This window comes from Protopterus annectens, chromosome 7.part0 (assembly GCF_019279795.1).
Source record: "Protopterus annectens isolate FY-2018-M chromosome 7.part0, PAN1.0, whole genome shotgun sequence".
Taxonomy (NCBI): domain Eukaryota; kingdom Metazoa; phylum Chordata; order Ceratodontiformes; family Protopteridae; genus Protopterus; species Protopterus annectens.
The window spans coordinates 802,073,244-802,086,380 of NC_056739.1; the positions used below are offsets into that span (position 1 = coordinate 802,073,244).

At 39.8% G+C, this 13,137-nt stretch overlaps 1 protein-coding gene across 5 annotated transcripts in view; it reads left to right on the plus strand.

Moving 5' to 3' along the window:
- The window catches only part of LOC122806697, a 210,472-nt gene that overhangs the window by 156,473 nt on the left and 40,862 nt on the right, over positions 1–13,137 (plus strand). Inside the window, exon 7 of one of the 5 annotated variants that reach the window (XM_044077335.1) lies at positions 5,673–6,746. The exons of the other annotated variants lie outside the window; for them this stretch is intronic. Coding sequence (XP_043933270.1) covers positions 5,673–5,848 — 176 coding nt within the window. The 3' untranslated portion in view covers positions 5,849–6,746. Of the gene's footprint in view, positions 1–5,672; positions 6,747–13,137 lie in introns of those variants that run through there. 5 annotated transcript variants of the gene reach the window in all.

Here is a 13,137-nt window from a genome sequence, read left to right on the forward strand (position 1 = left end):
TCTATGTCAAGCAAAGTTCTTCATTAGCACTCTTCAAGAAGAGTCTTGATGAGTGGATGGGAAATAGGAAATACACCCCGGGGATCACTTCTGTGTCTCTGCTGGACAGTGGCACAGGAAAATAACTTTCTTGGGTGGCGTAAGCCAGGGAACCTTGTTGGCTAGGCTTACATAGGCCCTTGGGCCGATAGCCTAGTACCTACCTATGAACCTATTATCTCTGTGTATGTAGAAGTGTTTCTTCACTGAGATGGTTCTGGACCCATAGAACAGACCTTTGGGTGATAGTAAGGTAATGAATAGAGTCATTCAAGAGGGCATAAAAGAGCAATGCAAAGGAGTTACACAGATGTAGCCTGGCTTGCACCCTGTAAACTTTGGTATAGAAACATAATTATAAGGGAGTAGCATTTATCCAGTATGAGGGCATCAAATGTTCCAGCTTCATAAACATAGAATCATACAATCCCAGAAAATACAAAGCAACTGTTCGAACTGTTCTCTGGTCACTGGCCTCTTCTTTTACAGGGTTACCCCTGAACATATTATATGCCTTTAAATCTCCTGCTTCTCCTATGGCTTCCATTAACCTGTGAGCTCTTTTGCTATTTTTCTTTTCCCATTAATATAATATTAAACTGACTGTATTGTATTATGATGTATATAGTGCACAGTATTTTGTATGTTGTTACTTGGTCTGCTTTCTCTGTCAGTTTTTGTACTTTGTACTATGTATGATTAGTTTAGTTATAACTTGCTCATTGTAATATCTTGCCTATGTTACTACTGGAGCTTTTCTCCTCAGGTCTCTGCTGAAAAAGGGCTATTTGCCCAGTCAGACTAACCCAGTTACCAAATGTTAAGTAAATAAATAAATACATAAATAAATAAACTGGGTCATATGGGCATTTATACCTTGCCAGTACCAACCCTCAGACCATAGGTCAGTCACTTGGAGGGGGGGGATTTGTGAATACCCAGCCTATCTCCTTTTTAGAGGCAGATGGCCAGATGTCGCTTGATCTGGAATGGACTGTTCTAGAGAAGAGGCAATCATTGTGTAATGAATCTCTCTCTCCGTAGTGATTTGTTTATTTGCCGAAGCAGGTTCAGATCTCTAGTTCTAGTATTTACTTGATTACTGGAGATTGAGATCTTGGAATGCTGGATCCCTAGTGGCCCAAAAAGCGAAATACAGATCACTCCTAAGGAGTCTATAGGATGCCAAATAGAGGGACAGAGCCACCAGCCTTCTCTGGTACTTCAGATTTTTAAGGCCCATGATATTTTTTTGTTAGGATCCTCTGGGGTCTCTCTAGCTGCATAAAATGTCTAGTAAGATACATCTTGAAAGTGGATTGTATGCTAAGATGGGCCTGATCAATATGGAATATAGACGGGTAAAGACTTCTATGAATGTAGGGCAGATGCACTTTGCGGTTAGCTGTGCCAGATATAATGTTTTCCTTACTCATTTTCAACATGATGACCAAAGGAGAGAGAATTATTTACCCTTGTTCCAAAGTCTCTCACAACATCGTCACTTTACCAAATGTGACAGTATTGCACCTTTTATCAATTAGTTTTAGCCTGTTTTCTTTCTGTCAGCTATTAACATGTGTAAGTTCAAGTTGTATCTTCTGCATGTTAGAAGGGGATCTAAGAATGATGCTCACTTTACAATCATCCACAGATCTGGTTAACCAGAGATTCCTGCTTTTGATTTGGAAATCAGACAATTATATGTTGAATGGTAGAAGTCCTGGTATGGATTCTTGAGGGACTCCACTGGTTACCTTCATGATCTCTCAGGATGCACCTGCTATCCTCATTGCGTGGGATCTATCCTTCAGCCAATCTGCTATCCACCTAACTAGATAGGAATACATTTGGAGCATGTTTAGCTTATTAATTATGGTAGCATGTGGTATGGTAGCAAATGTTTACTGAGGTCAAGATACATTGTATGGACAGCATGACCATTGTCCATGGTTTGTGTTGTCTCTCAAAGAAGTTTACCAGTTTCATTAGACATGATCTACCCTTAACAAAGCTAAATTGCTGGTAGTCAAGTCTCATAAGATTTTTAATACTGTAATTTATCAGATCATATCTGACATGATGTTGTAATCTATCAGGTCAGTTATGACCTGTTCCATGACTTTGAGATGGCTAATAGGTAAGTAGTTTCTGGGGTCCATGCTGGGGCCACCCTTGGGAAGTGGCATCACAGCTGTTGTTGTCTATACCTTAGGGAGAAATCCAGTATATAAACTCTGAACAGTTGTAGGAGTTGGGTCCACCAGCATGTTTAATATTGTTGAGCAGGCAGCCGGATATATTTATCAGGTCCCATGGAGAATGTGGTTTTTTTTTTGTTTTGGAAAGTACCTTTATGATAATAGGGGGGATTAAGATCCTTTGAAGTATGTGGGTTTGTATAGTCACTGGGGTGAAATATGCACTGATTTTGTCAGCTAATATATTTGCAATGTCTACTGACTCTGAGAAGGTGCTACCATTTGAAAAGCAATGTTGGGCACTATTTCTTAACTTACTGACATAAATAAAGGATTTGTAATTGTTAATGAATAATTCATTATGTTTTAACAACATTTACAGGCGTTTAACAAGGCAATTGTTATATTAATTGTTATATTATTCATGGTATGTTTTTTATGTGGTTATAGGACTGGTTCCTTTAAGGGGCATATGATGGAGTTAATTGATTTATTACCTTAACGTTTGTGAGTATTTAAAGTTTGTTGGGGGATGATTTTATTCATTCTGAAGCTCTCAATAAATTTTACAAGTGGTTCCTGTACTCATTTTTTTTTGTCCTTGGTTGTGAGTTCCTGGTTTGTTTTCATGATTGTATTTGTCAGTACCTTTGATAAATGTTTGATATGGACCCTTTTTCTTTTATAGTGGTGGTGCTGCGGTAGCATTGTCGCCTCACAGTAAGACGTTGTCCTGTTCGATTCTCAGCTAAAGCGTCTTCTGTGTGGAGACATGCATGAATGGGCGTACCTTCATTGAAGGTTGTGCATCAGAGCTGGCAACTCAGCACGTAAAAATCTACTGCCAATCATTAGCGGACCGGAGTTCCGCTGTGCCGACCCCTAACTGGGAAAAGCCGAAAGACACAACAAAAAGGTTCATAGGTTTAAAGGTAAGTACTAAACTAGCTGCCCTTGTGGACCATTTTAAACCTAGCAAATTTCCCTTTTTATGGTTGAGATACCCTATTCCATTTGATTAGATACTGGCCTTACTCATCCCATGGCCATTAGTTGTAGATTGCCCCTAATGAGAATAACTGGGATCATACCATGAATAATTTGAGAGGACCCATGCATGGGATAAAACATTTAGGAGCTGCATCTGTCCATTAGTAGTACAGAGGGCAATACTGGGGCAAATTTTCTGTTTCCTATCCATAGATCCAAGCTGCACTTGAATATGGACAGGGATGAAGTTTGTTTTTTGTGGATGGGGAGTCTGCTCCAGAGCAGTGGTATCCCCTGCAAGATATACCTTTTCCCCCAAACTGTTCATTTGATGTTGCAGAGGAGGTTTATATCCCTAGACAGAGTATTTCTGATGCCATTTGACTTGTTGATGTGCAGTAAATCCATCAGTACTGGGTCGGAGGATGCCTTGTGTGCCAGATACAGGTCAGCTCCTTGCAGCCTGTAGGACTGTATTAGTCCTGTAGTATTTGCATTGTTTGTTTATGCACCTGGACCCTCGGTCTCATTTGCTCTTGCAATTGCCATTTTGTTTGGTTCTGGCAGAAAATGTCAAGTTAATACATTTAACTAGATGAGAGCATGAGGTATATCTTGCAGGGGATACCACTGCTCTGGAGCAGACTCCCCATCCACAAAAAACAAACTTCATCCCTGTCCATATTCATGTCCATCCAAAACCTTAACTATCAACATAAATTCATTCTCCATAACCAGTCACAACAATACTACCCTTGAAATTGTTCCCAGTGCTAAACTATTAGGCATTCTTATTAATAATCAGCTTAAATTTGACACCCATATACAAAGTAACATAAAAAAAACTCACCAGAAACTTGGTATGTTCTATCGCCATATTCGCTTCCTCACCCCATCCACTAGATTCCTCCTCGCTTCCACATATCTCATCCCTTCCCTCCTTTATGGTGCCCCACTCCTTACCAATCTACAATCCTCTACCAAAACAAAACTCTCCTCCTGCTATAATAAAATTGCCAAATTCATCACTGGCCACAGATCCTCCTCTCATCACTGCATTGCTCTTCACAAGCTAAATTGGCTAGAACTTCCCAACTACCTTATCTACACTCAACTAACTCATGCCCACAAGCTCATATTCAAGCCCTCCCTCTGCCCTTCTCTTGCCTCAACCTTCACTATGCACATACCCAGCAGACCCCTAAGAACCAACACTCAGAACTTGATCGAACTCCACAAACCCGCCCGTCCAGCAGGCAAACTCTCTTTTTTCCTAGCCCATCTCTGGAACTCCCTCCCACCTCATATTTGCAGCACCTGCAGTCTCCCCTCCTTTAAAACTCTCCTCCACTCACACTTACAATCTCTGTGGGAATGCTCATGTTCCCATCCTGCTTAACATTCCCAGCTACTATCTTATCCCTTAGCCAAACCAGATCTCCTCTACAGGAACTTACATACTGTAAATAAACACTTACATTTAATTCTGTGTACATACCTTCACGCTATTGTATTTAACTAAATATATATCTTGGTGATTATAGAGACTTAAAAAAAAAAATTTGTAAACTCATGTGAATTGTTACATATTGTTATGCTTTACCTTCTATTTGTGTTATGATTTACTTTGGCTTAAATGTACTCTTCTTGCATTTTTACTATGTTTTTATATATTATATTTTCACTATGTTTTTATATATTGTATCCGTGGAGCTTTTCTCCCCAGGACTCCATTGAAAACGGGCTCATTCGGCCCAATGGACCATCCTGGCAACCAAACTTCAAATAAATAAAATAAATAAATAAAATGAGAGCAGAATTTATTGCACAACTACTTTCAGAGTCAACATTTAGAAGGTGATATTTATATTTGAATTTTCAGACTTCATCACAGAATTTCAGGAGGTTATTGTGCTTGAAATATTTGAATACCATGGCATTTACATCTGTTGGTTTGAGAATTTTGAAGGAGAAAGTTACCCTTTTGTGGTTAGACTTAACTGGGAAGGTGTATACAAATGAGTCTGTGCATAAGATTCTGTATTTGTAAACAGGGCCGGCCTTAGCTGAAATGGCGCCCTAGGCAAAGTACTGCTCTGGTGCCCCTTTAAGCCCCACCCACACCATACTCAAGCCATGCCCTATTTGAGCCACACCCACACATTGGCCACTCCCACAAACCCCACTCCAGTTCTTTCAGTGTTTAAATGCATGAAAAAACAGTTATACTGTGACACCTTAAGACTGCACTTGAAGGCTGAATGCTCCTTAATAAACCTGCTTGATCTGTTGCTAGTCTAGTTTCTCTGCAGTCATGAAAGACTGTATTAACTTTTTTGCAAGGTGCATTGATGTTTGTGTAGAAGTTCTCATTTGTAGTGTAGCATCAACTCTACATTAACACATTACTATATACCCTGATGTGCTTCATGCTCTTCACAGGTCAACCATCAAGTCCACATACTTCAAAGACAGCTACACATTGTGATGTGGTGGTGCTGCAGCTGTATGCTGACCCAGAGGCCAAAAAGGAAAGCAGTGTTACTACTAGTGACTGCCGTCTTGAACTTTACATACAACTTACCAATAGCCAGCAGATTTCAGAATTTATCCATTAAGAGTTACAGATGGATGTGGTACCTTTAAACTCAGCTGAACAGTACACTGCTGTTTTGTAAAACTATCAGGTCCACTGGAGTAATTTGAAGACATATTTAAGACTAGAGACATTGTGATATTGTCAAATGATTTTATTCCATTACTGTGTCAAGTACATTTCTATATGCAATCTTTGACAGTAAAATGCTGCACTTGTACAAACTGTCAGGTCTGGTTGACTAATTTGAAAACCGCTTTCAGTTGGCACAATTAATGCTAAAGACATTGAAATATTGTCAGATTTTATTTCATTGCTGGCTACTAGACATTCATATAGCTTATACAGTTCATACTCGACATTCTAATATTGTCAGATGACTTTATTCCATTGCTGCCCATTACATGTACATTTCTATATGCAATGTTTGACACTTGTATAAACTGTCAGGTGTACTTGAATTGTCACACTTCATGTGAAAGACATTGAAATTTGTCATTTAAGTATTCCTTTGCTATCTACCAGAAGTAGATTTCTATCTGCAGTCTTCAACAATCACTTGTACAAACTCTCTGGTCTGCTTGACTATTTGAAAACATTAGTTTTCAGTTGCCACAATTAATGCTAAAGACATTGAAATATGGTCAGATGTTATTTAATTGTCAAGACATTCATTTAGTTGATACAGTTCATACTTGAGAACTTCTAATATTGTCAGATGATTTTTTATTTCATTGCTGCCCATTAGATGTAAATTTCTATACGCAATGTATATGACAATGAAATGTTTGACACTTGTATAAACTGTCAGGTGCACTTGAATTGTCACACTTCATGTAAAAGACATCGACAATTGTCATTTAAGTATCCTTTTGCTGGCTACCAGATAGTAATCAATAAAGTGTTTCACTTGTACAAACTGTCCGGGTTGCTTGACTATTTGAAAAAATTAGTTATCATTTGGCACAATTAATGCTAAAGACATTGAAATAGTCAGATGTTATGTAGCTGCTGGCTACTAGACATTTCTATATGCAATGTTTGACAGTGCAATGTGTCAAGTCCACTTGAATTGGCACAGTTCCATCTGAAAGACATCAACAATTGTCATTCAAGTATTCCTTTGCTGGCTGCTAGATGTACATTTCTATATGCAGTGTTCAACAGTAAAGTGCTGAACTTGTACAAACTGTCAGGTCCACTTAAGTTGAAGACATTAGAGTTCAGTTGGCGCACTTCATGTTAGACATCAAAATTTGTCAGATTTTATCCACTGCTAGACAGGCATTTCTATATGCAATAATTTACAATAAATGTTTAACTTGTACAAAGTGTCCATCTGGTCTGCTTGAGTAATTTTGAAAACATTAGGCACAGTTCATGTGAAAGACATTGAAATATTGTCAGACTTTATTTCATTGCTGGCTACTAGACATGTCTATAATGCAATGTCTAACAGTTAAATGTTTAACTTGTCAAACTCTCAGGTCCAGTTGAGTAATTTCAAGACACATTCATTTAGCTGGTTCAGTTCATGCTTCAGACATTGTAATATTGTCAGATGTTATTCCACTGCTGCCATTAGATATACATTTCTATGTTCATAGGTTCATAGGTTCATAAGTTCATACTAGGCTATCTGCCCTGGGGCAATTATAAGCCTAGCCCGATTCTGTATGGCTTACGCCACCCCTTGATTTGAGTATACTGTGCCTAATAGTGACACGGGAGTAATCCCTGGGACAAACCTACGATCCCCCATCCACTTATCGAGATTCTTCTTGAAGAGATTCAGTGAGCTGCTCTGCCTCACAGTGAAATGTTACACTTGTACAAACTGTCATGTCTACTGGAGTCATTTAAAAAACAGGTTTCACTTGGCACATTTCCTGTTAAAGATACTGTATCATTGTCAGATAATTGATTAAAGACTGGCACCGACCTTATTGGCATTATGCAACTACACCTTCATTACACATCAGTTGGTACTAGGCTATGAACCTATCAGCCCTAGGGCCTATAAGCCTAGCCATAAACAATTCCCTGGCTATTTCTTCCCACAATATTTACTTTGATATTCAATATTTACATGCTGAAACATTAGCAGACGCAACAGCAGGGTTCAACTTTGTTATAGCCAATCAGGAGCCAGTTACAGTAGTAGAGAATAGTGGCCAACTGACAGTACTTTGAGCTTCCCTACGGGAACTCTGGCATACTACACAATTGGTATGCCTTACACGAGAATCTTGACTACAGGGTACATCAGATGTGAAATCATGCATAATTTGCACTGTTCATTCCCTGGCTAGCCACTTAAAGCTGCAGTTATCATGCCTTGCACTGAGCAAATCAATTATATCAGCATAGTCTATCAGGCAAGATATCTCATTAATTGAAATCATAGCCAAGCCCACAAGTCTATCTTGTCACATAGTACTTAAATACGTTAGTTGTAGTTTGGAGAAGCTTCTCTCCCCAGATGCAACTGTTACTGGCAGTGCCAACAAAATGCGGAGAGTTACCACTACCTGTGTGAATATCTCCACTAATCCTAGCTTTTTCATGACATTAAAGACATCCAGCATCAATATCAGCAGATTCAGTGTGGGTTCAAAGAATCTGCAAGTCTTACAGAACAGAAATATCTTATCAGTAACTGCCAAGAGTTCCTGTATGTTGTAGAGGAAGCCAAAAGTAGCACTATGAGATTCAAGTTGAGTGAACCTGTCCTGCACAGATGACACTGCAACAATGAGTGTTGAAAGTTGACTCTCTGTACTGGACCAAATAGACAGGCATCATGTGCTTCATAACCAAAAAGCACTCCCTCTTTTTCCTGAGGCTCACCTCATTTGCGTTCGGAAATTTCAATTCCACTTCCAGTGCTTCAGCTAGGTCAGTACCAGTCACTTTTGCTTTTTCGTACCCTGTGGCCCTGTATTCTGTTAAAAACCTTTTCAGTTCATCAAGCACAAATCACTGCTTGATCAATTTGCATGGAAGAGCTTTGCAAAAGTTTACTGACTTGTCCAACCTTCACTAATACATCATACCACACCACCAGTGATATTACAAACGTAGCACTTTTCGTTGTACTACCTAGTGATGCTGCTTCAGAATACGCCTTAGGATCCTTGCCTTTTGTAACTTCTGCCAACGAAACAAAGGCATCGTAAACTGCTGCAGCCACTTGATATTGCACAGCTTTCACACTTTCTACCCTAGTCTCACACAATGGCTTTACAGTTAGACCTGACATGATTGCAAAATAATTTGCATATCTGATTAGACAAAGTAAACAGTGTACACTGGTTGCAGATTACCAAAAAATGAAACAATTGATGACTTTGCGGCATCACCAAGTACTAGAGAAGCTTCTCTCACCAGATGCAACCGTCACTGGCAGTGTCAACAAAATGCGTAGAGCTACCACTACCTGTGGGAATATCTCCACTAATCCTCTCTTTTTCATGACATTAAGGACATCCAGCACTGATAATCCCTTTGGAATAATGTGACAAAGGGTTTTTAATTCCTCATACAGCTCTACTGCATCAATATCAGCAGATTCATTGTGGGTTAAAAGAATCTGCAAGTCTTTACAGAGCTGAAATATCTTCTCATCAATAGCTGCCGAGAGTTCCTGTATGTTGTAGAGGAAGCCAAAAGTAGCACTATGAGCTGCAAGTTGAGTGAATCGGTCCTGCACAGATGACAGTGCAACATCAACAAGAGTGTAGAAAAAGTTTACCTTAAAATTCTGTTCAGGACTAATTAGACAGTCATCATGTGCTTCATAACCAAAAAGCCTCCTCTTTTTCCTGGGTCTCATCTCATTTGCATCAGGAAACTTCAATTCTACTTCCAGTTCTTCAGCTAGCTGAGTAGCAGTTACTTTTGCCTTCTCGTACCGAAGCCCTGTATTCTGTTAAAAACCTTTTCAGTTCATCAAGCAGAATCACTGCTTGATCAATTTGCATGGAAGAGCTTTGCAAAAGTTTACTGACTTGTCCAACCTTCACTAATACATCATACCACACCACCAGTGATATTAAAAACGTAGCACTTTTCGTTGTACTACCCAGTGATGCTGCTTCGGAATACGCCTTAGGATCCTTGCCTTTTGTAACTTCTGCCACTGAAACCAAGGCATCGTAAACTGCGCCCACTTGATATCGCACGGCTTTCACACGTTCTACCCTACACTCCCACCTAGTCTCACACAATGGCTTTACAGTTAGACCTGACACATGATCGCAAAAAATTTTGTATCTCTGAGTAGATGAAGTAAACAGTGTACATTCGTTGCAGATTACCAAAAAATGAAACTGCATCGACTGATGACTTTGCAGCATCACCAATTACTAGATTGAGATTGTGACAGCCACAGGGTACAAAGAACGCACGTGGGTTTAAAGACAAGATTCGTGCCTGAACACCAGAATGTTTTCCCTTCATATTAGAGCCATTGTCATAACCCTGGCCTCTGCAGTTCTCAATTGGAATTCCCAAATTTTTAAGTTTATTTACCACAATGTCAGTGAGAAAACCACTGGTAGTCTCAGTAACCTGGAGGAAGGACAAAAAGTACCCCTTTCCTTCCAGTTTTATTGCATTCAGCAAAACGGGCAGTCAGTGACATCTGTTCCTGATGACTGCAGTCAGGTGTACAGTCCAATATAATGGAGTAGTACTTTGCATCTGTTATCTTTTGCAAAACACTGTCTCTGACAGACTTGGACATTAACATTATCAGCTCATTTTGAATGTTTTTTTCCAAGTAGTGATCATGGATCTCTGCATTCCTGATACGACGCAGATGTTCTTGTACTACTGGATCAAACTCGCCCAACAGCTGCACTAACCCAAGGAAGTTGCCATTACCACTTGTAAAGAGACCATCTTCACTACCCCTAAATGCCAAGTTATGTTGGGACAAGTACTGACAGATTGCAAGTAGTCTTTCCAGAACATTTCTCCAGTATTTCTTCTCAGCCTTTATCATATTCTCATGGTGATAATCAATGGTAGAGCTATTTTTAAGCCTCAAATGCAAGTCACTCCACTTAGCAGCAGCTTCTTTATGTTTCACTGACCGTTCATGTTCTATCAGCTTTTGTCCCAAATTTTTCCAGTCAGATGTTCCTGCGCTAGACAGGGCCACTACATGAGTACTGCTGAAGAATTTGCAACAAAAACAAAATACCAAGTCACTACTTTCTGAATACACCAACCAAGACCTTCTGACGGTCTCACCATTTGTAAGTCTTTCATTATAAAACATAGGATTGAATTTTCTGTGGTGGTCATCATAGGGGAAACTGTGATTCATTATCTGAACAGGCCCTGTAGCAATTAACAGACAGCGAACTTTATCATCCATGGGATATGGCCATTTGCCAGGGTCACTATTGACTTCCTTGTGCGTTACTGGATCTACTTCCTTATTTTCTTCCTCATATACAACAACATCTACTACTTGGTCAGATACATTACTTGCTCCTAGCTCTGAACACATAGGAATAAAGTCAAAGGATGCCCCAGACACTGACTGTGCTCCACACTCTTTGTCACACTCAGCATTGCCACCTGCAAGGTCAGAGCCATCATACACTTTTGACTCATATTCATTCTCTGTACATCCAGTACCAGTATTCTCAACTTCTATCATACAGTAAGCATCTCTGGGACTCTGGCAGGAACTGTCTCTCTCACCTTGTCTGGAAGGACTACTCGGCACCTCAGATAAATCTGTCTCTTGAAGCATTTCACTGTCCCTGTCTTGTAGCTGACTGCTGTCTAATGTCTGACTAGACTGCATAAAGCGCATCATTGAAGCACATAAACTAGCCACTTGCAATTCTCTTTAGCCTTTCTTTTTCTATTTGCTGCCCCAGGAAGCTTCTTTGGACCTTTTCCAGTGTGTCTGTTAAAAATAAATGTGGTAAAGGCAGAGATGTTAGGAATAGAAATTGCAGTGTTCATAAACTTCCTCTCAATTCTTAGAACTGCCTACCCACCCAAGTCTTGCAATTCACCCAAGTAGGCCTAAGTACATGTATTACAGACAGCTTTATATTATACAAAGTATGAAGTAGAACAGCACAACAGTTTGTACAGGCTTCTCAATTTCTGGCACTAAACAGACAATTCTAATAAAGAATCATTCACCTGGAACTACAGCTTGTATACCCATAGTGAGCACATTTACCCCCCCCCCCATCTCATACTTTTGATTTACTTTTAAACATTTAGAATGGTACCACTACTGGTTCATAAAGTAACGTGATGGCTCATTTTAATCTCATTTACAGTCCAAATCGATTGTGCCTACAACGCCAGCTTCAAGAATTTGCTATTCAGTTTTCATGAAAATGTTTACCGATTCATAGATGGAAAAGATGCTGTATTCATTGCAAAGGATGCTGTACTCATTGCAGAGGATGCTGTATTCATTGCAGAGGATGCTGTACTCATTGCAGAGGATGCTGTACTCATTGGAGCACTGGAAGCTTCAGAATATTTCAGCAGTTGGTTTCTATCAAGTTCAAGGTAACCAAGATTCCTGGAAATCTAGGGATGATGAAAAATTAGCATAAGCTATACTGTACAGTACAGAAAAATCAGTTGATCTGTGGGGAGCATCAATGCCAAGTGCACCTCAGAACCTCACTGTATTATGAACACACTTACAGTTCTCATACATTAATGGTAGTCTGCCAAAACGTTTAGGAACAGATGTCCCTCCTGGTTACTACACCACATTAGTGAGCTGACTGTCAACTACTTGCAGTCGGGGCTAAATAGAAGACTCATAGCCGGATTGATGGCCAACTATTTTCCTTCATGCAGATACAACATGATATGCACTTTGCTAGAAAACACATGCATTGCACTGTACAGATCCTGTGCACAAGCTCTTCAAGTATAATGCAAAGTTTATTTTGAGTTTCTGGTCCTGCAATGAACAAAGGCCAGCTCTTCATTGGTAGAGCAACTGAATTGCCATAAAGTGATTCACACTTGGGCCCATCAGACTATAATGCCCCATTTGGGATGTACCTCACAAGACACTTACAACAGCTGGAAAGACCACAAAAGTACCTCACCAAGAGGATTACTGGCCTCAAACATATGTCCTATGCAGCCCGACTGCAAAAACTCTTGCTGTACTCAGTGGCATATCGCTTACTCAGAGGTGATCTCTGTCTGACTTACATGCTCCAACAAATCCAAATCACTGCGAGCCACGCGCTGTATTGAGCTAAACCTTGCCACAACACTAAATAGAACCAGCTGGAGGGATAG